The sequence below is a fragment of the Mesoplodon bidens genome, assembly GCF_964165515.1.
Source record: "Mesoplodon bidens genome assembly, chromosome: 11".
Lineage (NCBI taxonomy): Eukaryota > Metazoa > Chordata > Mammalia > Artiodactyla > Ziphiidae > Mesoplodon > Mesoplodon bidens.
The window spans coordinates 37,295,434-37,319,880 of NC_138167.1; the positions used below are offsets into that span (position 1 = coordinate 37,295,434).

General features: G+C 34.4%; 1 protein-coding gene across 4 annotated transcripts in view; it reads right to left on the minus strand.

Annotated features, from left to right (window-relative positions):
• Positions 1–24,447, minus strand: part of USP15 (ubiquitin specific peptidase 15) — a 135,962-nt gene that overhangs the window by 46,815 nt on the left and 64,700 nt on the right. For 2 of the 4 annotated variants that reach the window (XR_014017052.1, XM_081249011.1), the window contains exons 6-7: positions 23,669–23,730; positions 8,759–8,845 (exon numbers count right to left, since the gene is read on the minus strand). Coding sequence is in view for 3 of the 4 variants with exons in the window: in XM_081249011.1 (XP_081105137.1) it covers positions 8,759–8,845; positions 23,669–23,730 (149 nt within the window). In the remaining variant the exon portion in view is untranslated. Of the gene's footprint in view, positions 1–8,758; positions 8,846–20,136; positions 20,596–23,668; positions 23,731–24,447 lie in introns of those variants that run through there. The other 2 variants (XM_081249014.1, XM_081249012.1) reach the window with 2 other exon arrangements.

Here is a 24,447-nt window from a genome sequence, read left to right on the forward strand (position 1 = left end):
TATACTCCTCTTTCAATCAACAAAATCACGGCATCATATACCACACCAACCAATACAAACCACATTATGTCTTTCTACCCTTGATTAACTGGAGCAGCCTCACAGCTTGCTCCATTCTTCATTGCTCCATCAAATGTAAAACATTCAGATTTTAAACACCACCCGCAGCAATAAATCATCTCATTGATGTCCCTTTTACATCCTGCTACTGTAATAGAGTGAGAACAGTAGAAGCAGGAAGAGTTGTGCTTTAGTTACAGGTGAGAGCAGAGATTTCCAGGGCCTTTGTGACACCACTGTTCTGATGCATCAAAGATTCTATTTATAGTATTCTACGCTAGACCAGCAAAATCTGGTATTCAAATGCAGAAAACAGCCTGGGGTGATCAGCAATGCAAAAATGAAATGATTCGAAGCAAGTACACACTTCAGTATTACTATTATGGAAAGAATCTTCTAGTTTGTTAGATTAATGCAGTTTATTTAACTAGGTAAATACAACCTCAGGATAATTTGTACTATGAGTAAAATAAATATTAATCTTAAAAAAACCCTACATAATATTCAACCTTAGAGAATCAGGGTAATTTTACAAAGAACTAAGAGAAGTCAATAAGTTAGATCCCTCTTTCTTTTTACATGTAACTAAAAAAAATTTTGTGGAAAAGGATAGATTCTTCCTTAATTTTTAATAGGTTATCTTATAAGATATTTATGATGGATGCTTTGGATATAATTCAAAAGCATACTTTCAATCATTATTTTTTTTATTCACTAGAACAAACCTAAACAAGAATCAAGGTTATTTGCTAAAAGCAAATAATGATGTAAATAAATGAATACAGTGTTACAAATAAACATGGTAAATCAGTAACTCTGACAATCTCAATTGGCTATAATTTATCCTTGGTATTATTTTTTTTAAAGTTTTTACTTATAATTTCAAATACTTCTTATTGTAGCTTCTATACTCTCACTTTATAACAGTTAAAATGAACTGTACTACTGCTTGTTCTAACAAAGCCTTTAGTAAACTTACACACCCTAACAAACCAACAGGTAAAACACACAAAACCATATCAACCAAAATTTACACACACAATGCTATCCCACTAATATTTTTGTATTTTTAAGAAAACATCCCCCTTCATCACAAATAAAAGATCAACTCTCAGACTGAAAAACCAACCTACCCCAAAGTTAAACAAAAAGAGCAGGCTCCAAAGAAGTGCAACCTTGATCAATTCATAGACTTGTAGCTATTTACTTGTTTTAAACTTAAAGAAAAAAAAAAAACGGGTTCAAGCGTCTTTTGGATTTTGCAGATCACTAGCCTTATAATTCATATTTTATTTTATATTAGCAGTAACAAAGTTCAAGGCACCTATCAGCAATTCCATATATAGTCACTCAGTGACTGGATTCTTGAATCTAACGTTGAGGACATGTAACAAAAAACTGAATCCTGGTTTTCCTTTTACCCCTTTAAGAAGTGCTTAAGGGGCTTCCCTGGTGGCGCAGTGGTTGAGAGTCTGCCTGCCAATGCAGGGGACACGGGTTAGAGCCCTGGTCTGGGAGGACCCCACATGCCGCGGAGCAACTGGGCCCCTGAGCCACAACTACTGAGCCTGCGCGTTTGGAGCCTGTGCTCCGCAACAAGAGAGGCCGCGATAGAGAGAGGCCCGCGCATCGCGATGAAGAGTGGCCCCCGCTTGCCGCAACTAGAGAAAGCCCTCGCACAGAAACGAAGACCCAACACAGCCAAAAATAAATAATAAATAAATAATAATTTTTAAAAAAAAGTTAAAAAAAGAAGTGCTTAAAATCAAGGTCTGCTATATATTACAAAAATGCAAGGCCTACATTTTCAACATGTTAAAGAAACCCCATATATATCAGCTGTAAAATTATAATAAAACTTAAGTCAGAGTACAGAGGGAAAGTATGCCCAAATACATGCTCATGCATACACACACCCACACCAACACCCATGCAAGTGATCCGAATCCTAAAAGGATATCTACATTTTAAGTGACAGGATAAGAATAAACCTTAGCCAAAAATTAAGATGGTAGTCTACATGCTCAATGATAATAAAGAAAACTAACAAATTAAAAATATTTTAATACTATCTTCATTGGTCACTTATAATCCACATCTTATGTGTTCTTTAAATCAAATAAAGTCTGTCGTGGAAAATGTCAAAACCAACAGCTCTTTAAACACTTCAACAAAGTATGTGTAAACCTAAACCCGAAAGACAGCCTCTGTATCTTTCATGACTACTGTTGCTATTTTTTTTTCTAAAGGTTGTAAGCTAGTCCTTATCCCATAAGGTTATGTTACTTTGCAAAAACAAATAAACTTGCCAGTAATCTTAATGGGAATTTTAATGCTATGCTAGATTAATTCATCTTAAATGAATATACATTTTAAAATATAACATTTTTTAGTAAAATCGAGCCCTTATCTTTCTATAAATATTTGAAACTGACTTTAAAATTTAATTTTATGTATATTTTATACAGCACATTCTTATTAGTTATCTATTTTATACATATTAGTGTATATATGTCAATCCCAATCTCCCAATTCATCCCACCCCCCTCTCCACTTTCCCCCCTTGTTGTCCATACATTTGTTCTCTACTTCTGTGTCTCTATTTCTGCCTTGCAAACCGGTTCATCTGTACCCTTTTTCTAGATTCCACACATATACATTAATATACGATACTTGTTTTTCTCTTTCTGACTTACTTCACTCTGTATGACAGTCTCTAGGTCCATCCACATCTCTACAAATGACCCAATTTCATTCCTTTTTATGGCTGAGTAATACTCCATTGTACATATGTACCACATCTTCTTTATCCACTCATCTGTCGATGGGCATTTAGGTTGCTTTCATGACCTGGCTATTGTAAATAGTGCTGCAATGAACATTGGGGTGTACGTGTCTTTTTGAATTATGGTTTTCTCTGGGTATATGCCCAGTAGTGGGATTGCTGGGTCATATGGTAATTCTATTTTTAGTTTTTTAAGGAGCCTCCATACTGTTCTCCATAGTGGCTGTATCAATTTACATTCCCAACAGTGCAAGAGGGTTCCCTTTCCTCCACACCCTCTCCAGCACTTGTTTGTAGATTTTCTGATGATGCCCATTCTAACCAGTGTGAGGTGATTCCTCATTGTAGTTTTGATTTGCATTTCTCTAATAATTAGTGATGTTGAGCAGCTTTTCATGTGCCTCTTGGCCATCTGAATGTCTTCTTTGGAGAGATGTCTATTTAGGTTTTCTGCCCATTTTTTTGATTGGGCTGTTTGTTTTTTGATATTGAGCTGCATGAACTGCCTGTATATTTTGGAGTTTAATCCTTTGTTCATTGATTTGTTTGCAAACATTTTCTCCCATCCTGAGGGTTGTCTTTTTGTCTTGCTTATAGTTCCCTTTGCTGTGCAAAAAGCTTTTAAGTTTCATTAGTTTCATTCATTATTTTTGTTTTTATTTCCATTACTCTAGGAGGTGGGTCAAAAAAGATCTTGCTGTGATTTATGTCAAAGAGTGTTCCTCCTATGTTTTCCTCTAAGAGTTTTACAGTGTCTGGTCTTACATTTAGGTATTTAATCCATTTTGAGTTTATTTTTGTGTATGGTATGAGGGAGGTTCTAATTTCTTTATTTTACATGTACTTGTCCAGTTTTCCCAGCACCACTTATTGAAGAGACTGCCTTTTCTCCATTGTACATCCTTGCCTCCTTTATCAAAGATAAGGTGACCATATGTGCATGTGTTTATCTCTGGGCTTTCTATCCTGTTCCACTGATCAATATTTCTGTTTCTGTGCCAGTACCATATTGTCTTGATTATTGTAGCTTTGTAGTATAGTCTGAAGTCAGGAACTCTGATTCCTTCAGCTCTGTTTTTTTCCCTCAGGATTGCTTTGGCTATTTGAGGTCTTTTGTGTCTCCATACAAATTTTAAAATCTTTTGTTCTAGTTCTGTAAAAAACGCCATTGGTAGTTTGATAGGGATTGCAATGAATCTGTAGATTGCTGTGGGTATTATAGTGATTTTCACAACATTGAATCTTCTAAGCCAAGAACATGGTGTATCTCTCCATCTGTTTGTGTCATCTTTGATTTCTTTCATCAGTGTTGTATAGTTTTCTGAGTACAGGTCTTTTATCTCCATAGATAGTTTTATTCCTAGGTATTTTATTCTTTTTGTTGCAATGGTGAATGGGACTGTTTCTTTAATTTTTCTTTCTGATCTTTCGTTGTTAGTGTATAGGAATGCAAGATTTCTCTGCATTAATTTTGTATCCTGCAACTTTACCAAATTCACTGATTAACTCTAGTAGTTTTCTAGTGGCATCTTTAGGATTCTCTATGTATAGTATCATGTCATCTGCAAACAGTGACAGTTTTACCTCTTCTTTTCCAATCTGGATTCCTTTTATTTCTTTTTCTTCTTTGATTGCTGTGGCTAGGACTTCCAAAACTATGTTGAATAACAGTGGCGAGAGTGGACATCCTTGTCTTCTTCCTGACCTTAGAGGAAAATGCTTTTAGTTTTTCACCATTGAGAATGATGTTTGCTGTGGGTTTGTCATATATAGCCTTTATTTTGTTGAGGCAGGTTCCCTGTATGCCCACTTTCTGGAGTTTTCATCATAAATGGGTGTTGAATTTTCTCAAAAGCTTTTTCTGCATCTATTGACATGAACATATGATTTTTATTCTTCAATTTGTTAATATGGTGTATCACATTGATTGATTTGCGTATATTGAAGAATCCTTGCATCCCTGGGATAAATCCCACTTGATCTCGGTGTATGATCCTTTTAATGTGTTGTTGGATTCTGTTTGCTAGTATTTTGTTGAGGATTTTTGCATCTATATTCATCAGTAATATTGGCCTGTAATTTTCTTTTTTTGTAGCATCTCTGTCTGGTTTTGGTATCAGGGTGATGGTGGATGAAACTGACTTTTTAATTAGCATTTACATTTAACATTATAAACACTATAAATCTATAATTTAATCCTCATAACTGTAATTATGCTCACTTTGCAGTTAATGAAATGATACTTTCAGCAACTAACTTGTCAAAAGCCAGATGGCTAGTCTCTGGCAGTCTCCAAAATCCAGTTCCTTTTCATTGCTTAATCTCTTACAGGGAGTCATTTCCATTTCAAATAAAAGAGCTTTAAATGAATTAACAGAAAAATACAATGTGCCTCGATGTGGAATGCCAAGAGTTGAGACAATAAATACATTAAAGGCTTCCCTGGTGGCGCAGTGGTTGGGAGTCTGCCTGACGATGCAGGGAACACAGGTTCGTGCCCGGGTCCGGGAGGATCCCACATGCCGCGGAGCGGCTGGGCCCGTGAGCCATGGCTGCTGTGCCTGCGCGTCCGGAGCCTGTGCTCCGCAACGGGAGAGGCCACAGCAGTGAGAGGCCCGCGTACTGCAAAAAAATAATAATAATAAAAAATAAATAAATACATTAAAGAGATTTTTTTTTTTTTTTTTTTTTTGCGGTATGTGGGCCTCTCACTGTTGTGGCCTCTCCCGTTGTGGAGCACAGGCTCCGGACGCGCAGGCCCAGCGGCCATGGCTCACGGGCCCAGCCGCTCCGCGGCATGTGGGATCTTCCCAGACCAGGGCACGAACCCGTTTCCCCTGCATCGGCAGGCGGACTCCCAACCACTGCGCCACCAGGGAAGCCCTAAAGAGATTTTTTTAGAAGTATTATAGTAAAGCAAATGCAGCAAGACAGAAGAAAAATGCGGAGAGTGGAAAGATTTTGGTACATATTAAAAATGTACTTAAATTATAATTGAGGCAAGAATTAATACTGTACGGATTAACAAGTAAAACTACTACACAGGGTGAATGAACAATATTCTGGCATCTGATTCTTCATAATATTAGTTTTTAATAAAAACTTAAACTTTATTAAACTTCAATGAAATAATTCCAAGTACACTTTGTTATTACTTTTATAACAAATATTCTTATTTCTGGAAATGAAAACTTTACATCTTAATAATGTATCAGTTTAAGTCTTGAATTTGTAAAAAAATGCCATATAAACTTTGTGTCACAACTACTGATTTTAATATGCATTTTACACTTGGAGTATTATCTCCACATATATGAAGTTTCATAAATGTATTTAATCTTAAAAGGTTATTACCCATTTTACATACTTTTAAAGAAACTATGCTATTTCCACCTGAAGTCTTAAGCAGCTACTTATTTCCACAAGTTGAAAAGTCAAGAAATAAATTTTATGTGAAATAATTGTTATGATAACATTAATTCAAGTTTTTTAAAGTAAAAAAAAAAAACTCTCCATTTTGTAAATGTTTAAATTTTGTTCCTTACTAAGAAAGGTTAAGTTTTACTTTTAAGTAAGGTGGTACCAGTAGCTGTTTGCTATTAAAATTTTCTAATATGAAAGGACTATTTTAGTGTCTAAAATAGACAAATATAAATAGCTAAAAATATAACCTAGTCATAGGAGTAGAATCATTAATTAATCATGTTCTAAACTTTTAAGACAACACTCCAATTCCTCTCATAATATTTTCTGCAGTCAGAGGTTTTGAGATCAGATTGTACTGTCATATTTTTACTGTGAGAGGGAAATAAGACAAAAACAGAAGCACCAGATCACATATACTAATATGGCAACTCTGGTCAAAATACAGCCTATGTTCAATACAGTCTATATACAATGCTAAAAAATCTCTCCAAAGAATAACTAACTATAAGTACATGTTATACCTGGAACCAAATTCTTTTATAGTAAATGTGGGAGCCATCTGCAATTGGTAGAAACACAAACAATATTTTATCTCAGATGAGAAAATTACTTTTGATGAATTACATTAAAAGATACCATGTAAAATACAAACCAGATTACAGGAGGATATTTCCCTTTACTCTTTTGCCTGTGGATATACATTTTTAAATAGAAGAGAACACACTACACTGCAATTTTGGATATCCAGTGTCTTCAATATTTCACTATTATACTACAGTGCACGTATCTTGTTACTACTAAAGTAAGGAATTCGTGTTTTAAATCTTCTTGATACATATAGCAAACTCTTTTCTACGAAAGTTGGACTAATACTCCAACCACTCAAACAGAATCCTTACAAGAACGGATACCATCACTTAACTTTTCCCAATGAGATTGAGGTGGGGGAAAGTGGATGGAGTTGTTTATGTTTTTAATTTACATATCTCTAGTTAGTAGTGAACTTGAACATTTAAAATGTCTGTTTTAATTCTCTTATTTTCATTGCTCAGCTGCATCATTTACTTACTTTTCTAGTTGTCTTAAAAAATTTCTCACTGATTTTTATGAGCTTGATATACTAAGAGTATCTGTCCTTCGTCATTTGTAGCAATAATATTTTCCATTTATTTGCTGTTTAATTTTTAATATGCTTGACAATTAAAATTTTTAATTTAATTTAAAGTTTTAAAGAGAAATAGCAATCCAATTTTTCCAATAGCATTGCCTGGATAATCTGCCCATTCTCCATTAGTCTAGGATACTTTCTGATCACATTACATTCTTTTATATATAAAGGTCTGTTTCTGGGCTCCCTTTTCTATTCCACTGATCTGGAGGTATATTCTTGGGTCAGTACTATGCTGTTTGAATTATTATATCTTTATAACAGGTTGTGATATTTAGTAAGATTAATCCTTTCTCACTGTTTTTCCTTTCCAAAATTATTTTGGCTATTCTTATATATTTACAATCCAGATGTATGTTAAAATTAAAATCATTTTGTCAAGCCCCACCTCTCCATATGAATTTTAAGGGAACATTAATTAAACCTATAAATTCAATTAACGGTGCTTTTTAAAAGATTATTTCATGAATAGTTTCAGTCCTTTTAAATTTACCCTTTGGAATAATCAGATGCCATTTATGAACTGGACAAGTAGTGTAAATATTTAACTACATAAATCCTGTAAACCTAATACATAAACTACAATGTATATATCCAAGAAGTAAAAGGACAATAATCATCTCTGGATTAAAATCCTTCCCATAATTGAATGGACTAATTATAAATAAAGTTTTCTTTTTATCCTTTTATATAAAACCATGCCAATTTTCAAGGTAATACATCCATGTCAGACATTATAGTGAATCCCAAGTGACTTTGAATCCTTTTTCTTATAGCAATATGGCACACATTTTCATGTAATTTTTGTAAATCCTAAGATTCTGAATACTATTCCTGATGGAGCAAGGGAATTGTTTCTCCAAACTTTTTCAGAAAAAGTAATTGCCTTTTTGATAAACATAAAAATTTGTATGTTTTCCAGTTGAGAATCACTGATAAACACTTTTAAAAAACATTATGTATTATCTGTGATTACATGTCTAGTTCTAAAATGATATCTGAAATTTATACTGTTCCTAAAAATTTGAATTATAACAGACTTGTATATATATTTCAATAATTAGTGTTTAGAATATGAAATTCTGAAAGTGCTTTATTTCTCTTTTAGTAAATTATTGTAGTATATATATTAAATCAAGAAGTTTATACCTCTGCTTGCTTTCTTGTGAAGTTACTCCTTGAAGAACTGACCAGTAATTTAAAAGAAAATCAATTTTAATGCATTAAGACTTTTATCCTAAATTTTAGATACAAGAGATTTTTTGCAACCACAATAGGGCGATCAATTAAACAAAGAGTTTTCAAGATTCAGTGCTTACTTTCTGTTGTTGATGTTGTTATAATTATTTGATAGAGATGAAGGAGAGATCTTTGGTAAAGTTGAAAAATTGGATGCACCTGGGGACCTTTAAAAATATGAAAATGTTAAATTAGATAAAAAATGCTGAATTTTGAAATTAATTATGAAATAAAGAAAAGAACTACAGATGACAATGTATGTAGTAAATGAATGCTGGAAAACAGATTTATGAGCAAAATCACCATATACCCTTTCGTTTTCAATTTCCAATGTATTTGTTCATATAAAAAATAATAGTATATAAGGGAACTATTTTCAAAGGAAATTTATCAAATTAAATATAAAACTTGATATTATTCTTATAAATCTACTAATGCAATACACCCAGTTCTGAGTTCAGGTAACCATTATTAATATCTTACAATCAATAATTTCCTTAAATCAATGGAATTAAAATATTAATTTTTAAAGGAAGCATGTAAAAGAAATCTACTCTGTGTCTCAGTAGGTACTATGGCATTCCAATTATATACAACACAGACACAGATATCATAGATTTTATCAATTTTTAAAACTGTAAGGCAAGAGGGATGAAATAGCAAAGAGAATTACAAACATAATCCTGAGAAGTAATTTTTGGCCAAGGTTATCCCTGCAAAAACTGAACAGATATATATCTCACTATCTATTACACACCTCACTAATTCAGAATGTTTTTGGAGAAATCTAAATTACTAATGGCTTTTAATCAACAAATATGCTTTATAGGCATGATTTATAGTAAACAAATCCATTATATAGGAATGATTATTTTAAAGTAGTACTTAAAAACCTCTAAAAGATTTAATTTCCCTTGTAATTTTGTATACAATTTTAATTTACTAGGCAACATCTAGGCCACGGGCTGTAAGAAGCTAATACTTTCAGTCCAGTATCTCAGTCATCATAAATTCTAAATTAGTGAGGCCCAAAGTGATTACTGTTTAAAAATTATTTTATTTCCTCTACTCAGGTGCTAATGAACAGCAAAATGGTCATTGGGCAGGAAAGTGTAATCTACAAAATTTGCTTTTAGGTAATTTGGATTTTGCTAAACTAAGTGGTGGGTAATAAAATTTCTTACATATAAAATTTTACTTAACTTTTGAAGTTTTATATATTATGAAATATTGGTAAAATTTTTTTCTTCATTTTAAAGGAGAGTTTTTTTGTTGTTGTTGATGCAGGTTATATACAGGTAGATTACATTAAGTGGGACTTCTATTTAACTGCTTTTCTGATGGAAGACCCTTACAAGATTTTATTTAACTGTACTAAGCTCAAATCCAAAAATACAAGCAACCAAGTTTTAATATAAAACAATGTAGAAAACAAATTTAAAAGGTAATTTTAACATACTAATATTTTAAGGTACTAATTTTAAGATATTAATAGAATTAATATTAATATAGAAGTATTCTGGCATTTTCTGCCTTCATGTTAAGAATGCTAACTTAGGAAAACAATCTAAAAACACCGAGATTGACTTATAATCAATTAAGGAAGTTAATTTTTCAAAATGTGATCCATCTGACTACAATTTAATTCAATTCACTACAACTTTTCAAGTATACAGATAGAAACTGAAATATTCCCTTGAATTTTACTTATAGTAAAAGTTATGAAAATAAAGATTACTTTATTTTATTTATAATATGTATATTTTTTACATATTATATATGGCTGAGGCATATATATATATTTTTTCCCCTTTTTCTGCCCATCTGTGGCCTTTTTACTATTCATTAGCAACTCTATCCCAGAACAGTATTAGAATTTTCTATGAAATTCATTAAAACACTCAAACATTTATTAAATGATTACATTATGCCTTGCCCTTGTTAAGTACTAGGGGTACAAAGAGAGAGATAGTTCCTGATCTCAAATAGCTCATACTCTAATAGGGGAAAATGATACAAGCAAAATAACTATAAAACAGCGTAAGTCCTTAAACAAATTTTAAAATTATAACAAAAAGGGCTTCCCTGGTGGCGCAGTGGTTGAGAGTCCGCCTGCTGATGCAGGGGACACACGGGTTCGTGCCCCGGTCCGGGAAGATCCCACATGCCGCGGAGCGGCTGGGCCCGTGAGCCATGGCCACTAAGCCTGCGCGTCCGGAGCCTGTGCTCCGCAATGGAGAGGCCACAACAGTGAGAGGCCCGCGTATCGCAAAAAAAAAAAAATATATATATATATAATATATATATATATATATTATATATATAACTAAGTCAAATTTTGTGGGTAGTAACATGATTTTAAAATGATGTGCACAGTTGGAGGGGTAGGTGGAAACTGTAAAGTGAGAGTACTCCAGGTGGAAAGAATAGCATGTGAAAATGTGTGGGACTATAGAAAGCATGATGTGTTTAGGGAATTACCAATGAATTGGCTGAAAGAGTAGGGTGTAGTGATAGGAACAGAGGTTAGTAAGGTAGGTATAATGAAGAACCTTTTTATGTTCTCCAAAGGAATTTGGATTTTATCCAATTGTGCTGTGGCATGTTGAAAGATTTTAACAGTATCAACGTAATCAGATTTGTATTCTAGAAAGGTAACTCTTGAGGAAGAGAATGTGACTGAAGATTGGAAGAGCATTTAGGAGACTATAAAAACAACAAAGGTGAGAAGTAAAAAAGGCTGGGACTAAGACAGTGGAGTGGGCAAGGGCAACATATCTTGGAGGTTTAGGAAGCAGTTCTCAAAGTACAGTCCATGGACACTGAGGGGGATACAAGATCCCTTCAGGGTACCTGTCCATGATCAAAACTATTTTCATAAAAACACAAACGTGTTATTTATTATCTGACCTCCTTCACTATACAAAAACAATGGCAGGTAAAACTGCATACTGCCAAGGAGGTAGCCGTGAAAAACTGTGGTATCATGGATTCAAAATAAGAGAATTTCTTTAGGAGATAGCTATCAAAAAGAAGTATTTAAGAGAGGTCAAATAAACTAGGTTTAAAAAGTTAAATAAGGACTTTGTTAAATTCTGAATATGTGGTAAGGAATGGTAAGCACTGCTTTTTTTTTTTTTTTTTTTTGCGGTACGCGGGCCTCTAAGTGTTGTGGCCTCTCCCGTTGCAGAGCACAGGCTCCAGACGCGCAGGCTCAGCGGCCATGGCTCACGGGCCCAGCCGCTCCGCGGCATGTGGGATCTTCCCGGACCGGGGCACAAACCCGTGTCCCCTGCATCGGCAGGCGGACTCTCAACCGCTGCACCACCAGGGAAGCCCAAGCACTGCCTTTTTAAAGAAGTTGGTTATTAGAAGAAAAACTAAGTGGTATTCAGAGGAAGCTGATGGTCTTGTTTTAAAAGATGGGAGAGATTTGTTTGTATCTATAGGTTAGCAAGGAAGGTGATACTGGAAAAGAAACAAAAGCACGAACTAGTGTTAACTGAGTGTCTACTATACGTGTGGCAGTATGCTAGGCATTTATATGTATAGGAGACAGGAGATAACAAAGGAAAAACGAGGTCTAGGAAACACTGAGATAAATGCTATTGGTAGAGAGATTGTTCTTAAAGAGCATGGAGATCAGAGAGAGCAGGATGGATGTGGTGATCCACAGCTAAATAAAAGTATGATAACACTTTTTGCCTCCTGTTACAGACATTATGGTTAATAGTTAGATCACTTATCTATTGTGATTCCAACTTCTGACCGAGATTACACATAGCCCAACCTAGCTAACATTTGTGGAGTTAGTGTAGGGGTTGACTAGTCAATCTGTGGATTATAACCTGAATTCTTTAACTCTCTTTCTTTGATATAACTTGGAAATTACACTGTTTATTAGCAACTTCGCACTAGTAGCTTTCTGAAGAGACGAGTGAAGAAAATGCTCAGAATATTATACATAAACTAGATATTAAGCCATTTATCTAGTGTTAAACTAATTTTGGCTAGTTTGGGCTAAGTGTAATATAAGGCAGTGAATCGTCTCTTAACAAGACAGAAGAAGGTAAAACATGAGTTTAGCTGAAATGATTTCATGAAGAGAGAAAAACTTCATCCCTGACAACTGAATGCAGTATTTTAATTTCCCTATTTCCAATGTTTCAACTAAAAGCCTGCAATTCAAGGCTAAGCTGAACTTCGTACTTGAACAGAAAAATACAGCTTAATCTTTGTAAGTTACCTAAATAGTCAACATACATGGAAATCTAATACCATACTGAGCAATCAAAATATAGAGAAATTAAGTCTGAATGCTGACATAGCAAAATTAGTTATTTAAAACTTTTTATAGTTATTTTCAAACCTGATATAAAACAACCCGAATTTGTAAATTTTGACATTATAAAACAAAAACTATCTTATTAAGAAAGACAAGACCGACCTTAAACTTTCCCCATTTCTAACAATCATCCTAGGGTAAGTTCTTAGAGGAAAAAGAGAAATTTAAATCTCTTGAAAAATTAAGCACCTTTATTCTTGTGAGATACAGATTAGTTCAGTTCAACAAGCATTTGCTATGTGTTTCCTCTGTGTCAGGCAGGGTGTTAAATACTTAAACAAAAGACAATTTAAGGAAATTTATATATAAAGTGTTTCTCATAACCTGATTTTTGTTCCTCATTTTGACTGCTCTGTATGGTATTTGACAAAACATTCCACTTAAAAAAAATAAAACTACAGTTACTTTTCTTTAGCCATTATCAATCTCAATACCAAAACTGCAACCCATTTTTATTTTTGCTGTTATTACAGATATCTCCAAACACACAAGTCCTCATGTACCCAATATCAGTCATTCAGTTTCAAAAATTATTAACATTCTACCACTCTTGGTTTTTTATAATCTCCTTGGCCTCCACATTCCTTCATGTTTTTGCTGGACAACTTTAAAGCAAATCCCAGACATTTATAATTTCACCTGTAAACACTACAGTATGCATCCCTAGCAGGTAAGAAACCGTTTTTGATACTACTGTCTGTCCCAATCTAACAGTCAGTTCATGTTTACATCTTTTCCCCAATTGCCTCAAAAACTGGGTAGTTTGAATCAGGATCCAAAATAAATTCATACATATGCAGATTAATTTTAGTAACTTCAAAAGCCCTTACTGCTCCCTACCAGCTAACTTCTCTGGTTTCAACTTACTATGACAATTGTTTATTTTCCATTTGTCCTGACTTTTGTATCTATTCATATAGTTAACTTTGACTTACATGTGTTACTGTAAATTGCTCAAATCTTTTTCAGAACTAGGGGAGAAAGGAAGAAATAAAATAACCAATAATTATTTGTGAGTACCCCTGAATCAAGCATCTATATCAGAACTGAATACTTAAGTTACATTCATTTATGCATGAAATACTATTTAAATGTCTTAATTTCAATTGAATTTGGATATGGCTTTTAAATATTGAAGCTAACACTAACTAAGAAGCTTGACTGTGACCATGCTCTCTTTGGTAAAACTTGGAGACATAGTACTAGGTTATACATTATCTTACCACAACAGAAAGTAGGTAACAGTGTTTACATGAAGGAAAGATTTATTTAATCGATGTGCATTTTCAGCATTTCAAAGGAAAATCTGCATACACACTCAAGATCTTAATGAATATTAAATTGAGGAACCTCAAAGTACAGAGTTATGGGAAGTGTGTGTTTATGTACAAGCACAAGCTTTTCCAAAAAAGATTTGGAGTTTGGACCACCAAAATAAAATAACCAGAAAAAACCAGTTTATCGGTAAATAGCAGTACACAAGAACTTCATTCTACCATTATGCTGCCTTCATCGTTAGGTGACAAACACCCAGGAAAGGATGTGTATATTTAAATAACAAACAGATTTATATAGTTTCTTTTTCTCTCCAGGAATCCTGCATTTCCAACCAAGTACACCTTAGTTATCTTACTTCTTTCAGTACATTACGTGATGAATGATCTATACCAGGTGTTCCATTTTCTGACTAGGTATTCATCCCCTTTTCCTACTATTTGTCATTCTCATCATGCTGACCCCATCTGTCAAATACACCGAATCTCTTCTGTCTCCCCCCAATTTCTGCATCATTTAGCACTGCTTACCATTCATTCCCTTTCTTCTAGAAGCTCTTTTTTCCTTTGGCCTCTATGACAAAACAGAATCCAAGTTTTCCTGAATCTACACGATTATCTATTTGATCTTTCTTTTATATCATTACTTAGGGATACCCTTTAAGGTTTAGTATACAGTTCTTTACATTTTGAATTAGATAATTCACATACACCTAATATTTCTCACTTCTAGGAATATAACTCCATACCTGCAGTTCTCATTACTCCCCAAGCTTTGGCTCCCTATATTTAACTTCATCCTAGGCAGTTCTGTTTGGCTGTTCCATTACCTCAAACTTTAGTCTCAGAAAAAGTCATTTTATGTCTTTTTCTTTAAAAAAAATTTTTTTGGAGTATAGTTGATTTACAATGTCATGCTCTATGTCTTTTCCTTAATGAGACCAATAATAAGAATGAGATAAAATGAGATGAAGCATGAAAGAAAATTTATAAAGACTCAAAATGTCTTTAAAAATGACAAGAAATTGCAGGTTTTAGAATGTTACCCTAGATTTATGGCTCACAGGTTGCATTTCAAATTGAAGACATATTATTAACTTAAAATATATGAATATGCATGAATGACAAGAAATAAAAAACTGGCTCTTGAGCCATCCTCTCGACCCCTACATCCAAAATCACTCAATCCCCCATTTCCAGTATTTGAACAAGGTTAAAATTGGTAACAAATTTGTATACTTTCATAGAAACTTTAAGAATGCACTTTCTGTGAACTATAATAACCACTGTTCTTTTAGTACCAAAATAAAACTGTCATAACCTACTAATGTTTCAAATAAGTAGAGACTATCATGCTTATAAATACTTTAAAAGTTTCTGTACAGGGTTTCCCTGGTGGTGCGGTGGTTGAGAGTCCGCCTGCCGATGCAGGGGATGCGGGTTCGTGCCCCGGTCCAGGAAGATCCCACATGCTGCGGAGTGGCTGGGCCCGTGAGCCATGGCCGCTGAGCCTGCACGTCCGGAGCCTGTAAAGTCTCTGTACAGTTTATTGTTAAAATGAAAACACTTTATCTGACAAGTTTCCTAATATGAATTTTCAATCTAATAGGTCTATCCACCATTTCTGAATCCATTTATACAGTTAACCGTGCAATTACTATATATGCAAATTGGGCTTAATAACTCTTTAAAAAATTCTAAAGTATATGCTAAGTTTTTCTACCTGTACTTAAACAGGTACAACAGCAAAACAGCTGGTGTAAAAAAAACAAAAACAGAATATTGCAGAGTCACCTAGATGTTTATTATTTATCCTAACTGAAAAATAGTACGCAATGGTTTTATTTATAAAGTGCTTCCTCTCTCCAAGAAGAGCACTCAGGGACAGAGTGCTGTAAAAATACTAATATGCCACTAGATTAAGTTTATACTTAGTGCTTCAGTCACCAATTTGGAATTCTGTTAATCAGAACACCACAGATGGCAGGGGGACAACATATGAGTTAAGAACTACTGGCTTAGTTTTCTATTTGATTTTTTTTAGCCTCTCATGCCTTACCTTGTTGATTTTGGATTCTTCTCTGAATATTTTCTAACCCATGAAAAAGTGCCTCTTCAGTTATCAATGACGCTTATCTTCTTCCACCAGATTTTTACTCACATATCTCGTCAATATTTTTGAGCAATTAATGAAAACGTCTGAATTACATCAACTTCTCATGTTACCCTCACAAGAATTTTTACTTATTTCAGGAAAACAGCAAAATTTGGACCTTTTTATTTCCATAATGTTAGTAATCTCAAAGGCATTCTTTGAGATAGTTATACCTAAATGAAACCATACAGAAAAAAATTAATAGTACAACTTAGTCAATTAATAAAGCTGTACTGCTTCTAACTGAGGAATAAGGTGTTAACACTAAACAAATTTTCTGGAAAGTAAGGGATAATCTATTGATTAGGTTTCTCCTCTCTTCAGCAACACCCAGGATTCTACAATTATTCTACTTTAAAATAATTTTAAAAAAATACAAGCTGTAACTAGCCACACATCTCCAATTGAATAATCAGACTATCCACCCAATGCCAACATCTTCGGAAAATAGTCAAATTTAACAGAATAGAAAAAAAGTTAGAGTGGTTTAAGCTTTTCTAAGGTATCATTAGAAAATATCACGTTTTTGAGAGGTTTTAAGAAATGAGATGCTTAAGAACTAGATTAGAAATGCATGTTCTGAAAAAACTAAGCATTTTAATATTTAAAAAATACAACATGAATATAAAGATGAAAAATTCAAATTATAAATTGATATCTAGCAGAAAAATCCACATAGAAAACTTCTGAAAAATTTTTAGGTAGGTTTTTAGGTTTCTAATATAGACTTTGGGTTGTCTTAGGGTATATCCATTTTTATAAATAGGACTACATGTTTTTGTTTTTGTTTGCAGTACACGGGCCTCTCACTGTTGTGGCCTCTCCGTTGCAGAGCACAGGCTCCGGACGCGCAGGCTCAGCGGTCATGGCTCACGGGCCCAGTCGCTCCGCGGCATGTGGGATCTTCCCAGACCGGGGCACGAACCCGTGATCCCTGCATCGGCAGGCGGACTCTCAACCACTGCGCCACCAGGGAAGCCCAATAGGACTACATGTTCTAAACAAAATTATATTTTACGCCTAACATTTTTTTTTTAATATTTAGCATTTCTTCAGATGAGGCTATATGGTCTCCATTCTGATAAAAATGGGCCTAGGGACTTCCCTGCTGGCGCAGTGGTTAAAAATCCGCCTGCCAATGCAGGGGACACAGGTTCGAGCCCTGGTCCGGGAAGATCCCACGTGCCGCGGAGCAACTAAGCCCGTGCACCACAACTACTGAGCCTGAGCTCTAGAGCCTGCCAGCCACAGCTACTGAGCCCGCGTGCTGCAACTACTGAAGCCCACATGCCTAGAGCCCGTGCTCCGCAACAAGAAGCCTGCGCATCGCAGGGAAGACCCAACGCAGCCAAAAAAAACAAAAACAACAACAACAACAACAACAAAGGGCCTAGTATGATTTTAGGGCCTTCAGAACAATTAATTTCTTTGTTTTCAGTGGTATGGAAAAGTCAGACACTTAGATACTAACATGCTTTCTCTTAGTGAACATATGCCTACTGTAGTGGTGTGGTTTTTTTGTTTTTTGTTTTAACTGGTATTATTGTTTTTATTTATAAAGAATTATTTTTATTTGGCTGTTTGGAAAACCACTAACATTTTTCACTTTAGAAAACATTAAGTAATAAACAAGATGTTATACAGTACTTTGGATAACTTCTTCTATCAGTGTAGTGCAATGCATTATTGGCACCTAAAAGTGAGTGAAACTTTCTATTATTTTCCCCTTTCATCTCCAGTTGTGCAGTTATATGACCAAAAAGGAAATGAATCATGAAATTCAGATTCCTGAGTCCCTTCATAAAGATTTATATTCTGCTGGCCTGGGGGAGGACTCTGGAAGCTGCTGCCTATGGGGGTTCACATAATACATATTAAGAAACGTTATCTACAGAATTTCTCAAAGTGTGATACTTAGACCAACAGCATTAGAATCACCTGTGAGCTTAGCAGAAATGCAAATTCATGAGGCCTACCCAGATCTACCGAAACAGAAATTCTGGGGATGGGGCTGAGGAAACAGTGTTTTAACAAACTCAACAGGTGATTCTTCCTTCTATCACCATATTATAGTTTTTAATGATTTTTCCTTGGCTTTTGACACTCTAGGTAGGAAACGGTTATGTGCTAAGCAGTATGAGCACTGGACAGACCCCAGGTTAGTGATGTTTATTAGAACTAGCATCTTCATACCATGTTGAGGATGAGGGGTTGTCTCCTGAAAAATATGATGACAATTCTAAGCATATAAAACAGGCTGTTCTGTATCTTAATAACTTGAAGTTTCTTTCTTGAGGACCTTAAAATTACATGCCTTCTGCTGGAGTTGAATTTGTCTAAGTTACATCTGCTTGTAATGTAACTTCAATGAACACACAGAATTCTTTCTTTTTAAAGTTGCCATTTACCCAAAAAAAAGAATTTGCATCCTTACTTCAATTCTATACATATAAATAAAAGTAAATGTTAATTCCTCAAACTTTTTTTATCTGTACTATTTTCCTCCACTATAGGTGTTTTCTCAATGTTCTTGAATATTATAATTTTACACAGTATTTTCTAAGTTTACCTAAATGGTACTGAGTGAAATCTCATTTTGTTTTTATTTTTTCTCTCAACTCTGTTTTAAAGTTTATCCAGTTTCAAAGATCTCACCATTGTTACTTCTATCTGCTGCACTGGCATTCCACAGTCTATCACCATCATTTTTCTTATTCACTCTACCAGAGATAGATACTTACTAGGCTGTCTTCAAATCCCCACTACCACAAACAATGCAGCTACAAAGATTGTATATTCAGGGACCTGTGTGAAAAATTCCGCTGAGTGACAGGTCAGAGGGATTAAACATTCCTGATTTAATTAAATACTGATATATAGCATGGTACTAGTTTGTACTCCCACCATCAGTACATAAGACTTCTACAACCCTCCAAACACTTTTTATTAGCACCCTTTTAAGTTTTTGTCATTCTGATGGCTATTAGATTGTATCTCATGCTTTAATTTTTCTGATTACTAGTGAGTTTGTATATCTCCTCAGCTACCTGTCAGCACTTGGGCTTCCCCTTCTTTAAACTATTTATATCTTTTATTTTTTAAAAGCTTGTTTGCTTTGTTTCTGTTAATTCACAGCAGTTCTTTGTACACTGTGGGTATTATTCTCTTGTAGGTTTTAGATTTTCTAAAACCGACATTTGACTTTTAACTTTGTATATGGTTCCTTTACCAGAAATACTTAATTTAATGCAATCAAACATTAATTTTCGCACTATGTTCTGTGATCCCTAGGCCACAGATATTCTCCAAAATATCTTATTAGCTTTAAAGCTTTACATTTCTTATTTGAGTCTTTAGTCCTTCTGGAGTCTTTGTATGTAATGTGTAAGGCAGTGATTCTGCTTTCTTTTCTCCAAATAGTTAGTACTCCTAATAAATCTAAGCACCTATCTGCTTTAAGCAACCTGTTTTTCACTGCCTAGCAGTGCCACTTATCATACATATAGGAGTTTTTCTTAGCTCACTAGTTTATTCCAGTCTATTTGCCTTTTTTTTTGCTAGCGTCATAGTGTTTTTATTACCATACCTTTGCAGTAATTCTTACTATCTAGTAGGTAAACACTTCCCTTCCTCTTCTTTGTCAAAACTGACTTAGCTAATCCTGGATCTTTATTGGAATATGCTAATTTTAGAATGAGTTTCTGAAGTTTCTCACACACACAAGCAGAGGAAAAAAAAAAGGTCAGGATAGAATTTTGTTCCTGTTTTTTAAAATTTATTTTATTTATTTCTTTTTGGCTACTATGGGCCTTTGTTGCTGCGTGCAGGCTTTCTGTAGTTGTGGTGAGCGGGGGCTACTCTTCGTTGCAGTGCGCAGGCTTCTCCCTGCAGTGGCTTCTCTTGTTGCGGAGCACAGGGTCTAGGTGTGAGGGCTTCAGTAGTTGTGGCACGTGGGCTCAGTAGCTGTGGCTCGCAGGCTCTAGAGCGCAGGTTCAGTAGTTGTGGTGCACGGACTTAGCTGCTCCACGGCATGTGGAATATTCCTGGACGAGGGCTTGAACCTGTGTCCCCTGCATTGGCAGGCCGATTCTTAACCACTGCACCACTACGGAAGCCCCAGGATAGAATTCTGAATAGGAGGCACTGACATGACAAATTTAGAGAAAGGCTAGGTTAAGCCATATAGTACACAATAATCTTTTGTCTTTAATGAAGTTAGAATTTTTTTTCCATGAAGGTTTTATGCATTCCTAATTAAGTTATTTTTTGTTATGCTATTTTCTAAGTGGGTTACTAATGTTATATAGCAGGGTCAGGAATCTATGGCTCACAAGACAAATCCATGTTTTTTAAATAAAGTTTTACTGGAGCGCAGCCACACGCATTTGTTTACACAATGTCTACTGCTATATCGGTAGTTATAGTTGAGTCAGAGACCCTATGGCCCATAAAGCTAAAAATACTTATCTGGTTCTTCATAAAAAAGAATGCTAACCTATGGGTATGGAAGACATCTATTAATTTTTACAAATTAATCTTGTATTAGATAATGTTGCTGAATTCTCTTAGTTCTAGTAGTCTGCTGATTGCTTTTGGATTTTACAGATTGCATCATATGTAAATAGTGAATTTTATTTCTTTTTAAAATTCTAATCTTATTTGGTTTGTGTTCAAAATTTCTCAATTAAATGTTTGCTACAGATTTTGGGTTTATAGGCTTTAACAAGTTAGGAGAATTCCCTTTTATTCTTAGTTTATTGAGAGTCTTTTCATACACTAGATAGTGATTAAAAATTTTTTGTATTCTAATGAACTATCACTTGGCAATTTAGTTTATTAGCTAGGTTAGCAATTACTAAATTATTTATTTATTTAAGAATAATTATTTTAAGGTTTCAAAACAAATTCACAACCTCTTATCAGAAAATCTGAAATTCCAAAATCTCTGAAAACTTAAAAAAATTTTCATAATTCACTTCAGGGCAATCTAACCTGAACTGAAATGATGCTATTTACACTCCTTTTTATCTTACTTAGTGTGGATACTTACTGAATATTAATGTGCTTAACTATAAGAGTCCCCCTGGACTCTACAAAAATAGTAAAATAATAGGTGGCACATGTACCATATTACTTCTCAGAGGTTTAGAAAGTCCAAATATTGAAATACAACTAGCCCTAAGTGTTTCTGATAATCCTAAAACCCTTAAAAATATTTCCTCCCATTTGGCATGTTGCCTTTTCACTCTGTTGATTGCTTCCTTTACTGTGTGGAAACTTTTTAGTCTGATGTAGTCCCTTTTGTTTATAATTGCTTTTGTTGCTTGTGCTCTTGGTGTCATATTCATGAAATCTCTGCCTAGACCAATGTCATGAAGCTTTTCCCCTAAGATTTCTTCTAGATGTACAGATTCAGGTTTTTTGTTTTTTTTTTAACATCTCTATTGGAGTATAATTGCTTTACAATGGTGTGTTAGTTTCTGCTTTATAACAGGGTGAATCAGTTATACATATACATATGTCCACATCTCTCTTCCCTCTTGCACCTCCCTCGCTCCCACTCTCCCTATCCCACCCCCCCATCCCACCCCTCTAGGTGGTCACAAAGCACTGAGCTGATCTCCCTGTGCTATGCAGCTGCTTCCCACTAGCTATCTGTTTTACATTTGGTAGTGTATATATGTCCATGCCACTCTCTCACTTCGTCCCAGCTTACCCTTCCCCCTCCCCGTATAAGGTCTTATTTTTAAATCTTTAAACCACATATCTGGTAAGGGGTTAATATCCAAATATATAAGACACTCATTACAATTCAACAGCAAAACCCCCAAATAACCAGATTAAAAAATGGGCCTGAGACTTCTTTGAATAGACACTTCTCTAAAGAAGGCATACAGACAGGTAATAGGTATATTAAAAAGATGTTCAACGTCAGAAATCATTGGGGAAATGCAAATCAAACCACAATGAGATACCACCTCACACCTGTTAGGATGCCTATTATCAAAAGAACAAAAGATAACAAGTACTAGCAAGAATGTAGGGAAATTGGAACCCTTGCATACTCTCGGTGGAAATGTAAGATGGAGCAGCTGCTATGAAAAACAGTATGGAAGTTCCTCAAAAAATTAGAAATAGAACTAGCACATGACTCAGAAATCTCATTTCTGGGTATATATCCAAAGGAAATGAAATCAGTATCTTGAAGAGACATCTGCACTCCCAAGTTCACTGCAGTATAATTTACAATAGCCCAGATAATGAAAACAACCTAAATGTCTATTGACGGATAAATGGATAAAGAAAATATGGTATATACATACAATGGAATTGTATTCAGCCTTAAAAAAGCAAGGAAATCATGCACATGTGATAACACTGATGAACCTAAGGGACAGTATGCTTGGTAAAGTAAGTCAATCACAGACAAATACTGTATGATTCCACTTATATGAGGCTATGTAAACTAGTCAAACTCATAGAAACAGAGAGTAGAACGGTGGTTCCCAGGGGCTGGGGGAAGGGAGAAATGAGGAATTACTCTTTAACAGGAATAAAGTTTATTATATAAGATGAATAAATTCTAGAGATTTGCTGTACAACAATGTGCCTACAGTTAATAATACTGTAAGTGCACACATTTAAAACTTTGTTAAGAGGGCAGATATCAAGTTTTCTTACCACAATTAAAAAAAAAGTTTAAAAGGTTTCTAATCACTCATTTACCCTCAAAAGCAATTCTTATACTCCTTTATCTCTACTTGTGCTGTTATATTCTAAAACACGTATCTAAATAAATAAAATATTGCTTTCACGACTAGATTTAAAATGTTGCTTTCACATCAGATTCATTTTGATAAAGAGCATTCTTTTAACAGACACTTTTAAAAATACCACAAAATGCTTGAAAAATATTAAACAAAATGTTTAATAGTGATTTGATTGTATTAGACAATGCACCATTACATTTGTAACGTATTTATACTGTACCTTATTCTAAAAGAGATTAGAATTGGAAGGCTTTTAAATTACAGCATATTCATTTAAGTGCAAACTTAGATAACTTCTATAGAAGAATAAAATATTAAAATATAAAGAAGCTATATATATTTACAATTGCAATATACAATTAGGTTCTTCTATCATTCTGGATTTTATTATCTGAAATCAAAGCTTCAACATCATGCACTGAGCCATAAAAAGTGGGAGCACTTACTTAGGAGTAGAAGGACCCCTTGGCCATGTTCCATCTTCATTCTTCTGTTCTATCACTAACACCTGCAAATAAGACACAATAAAAGAGTGTATTTCCTTAACCCTGAAGTTAAAATAGCTTCAGAAGATTAGCTGTATATGCTAAGAAACTAAAGTAACTCTGCGATGACTTAAAGGACACAGTAGACAAGGTGAAGAGGCATTTGCATTTTGATTCCAAAGCTGGCCAAGGGAGATAAAGAGACCTTAAATATAAGAAGTCAGCAATGACGGTCAGAAAGAAAGAAGGTAAAACACTACAAGGAAAATCATTGGTTCTATGACTTTAAGTATAAAAAACTAGATGCAATGTAAGTTCCTTGAGTTTAGGGCACATTTTCTATTCCTTTTCTATTTGTAGCTTGTAAAAGTACTGTGCAAAAAACAGATGCTGAATAAATGGTTATAGTTGTTAAACATACTGATGTATGATCTCAGTCAGCTATTATTATGTAAATACTGAGGAACAGTGGCAAAAATAATCCCAAATTACAGAGTATACATAATTACACATAATTTGTTTGGGGCTATGAAATTTGTCTTTATTTACATTATGAAATTATAAAATCTTTTAATATATAAACGATAGAGCCATGTGTGTGAGAATCAGACTGAAGTTCCCTACTGCAGCATGGTCAGGGTAGACAAAAAACACCTCTAATAAATGAAAAGTACAGGCTAAGGTGAGCTATACTATATTTTAAAACATCCCAGAATCTTTTTTCGTATGTTTCAGTCTAA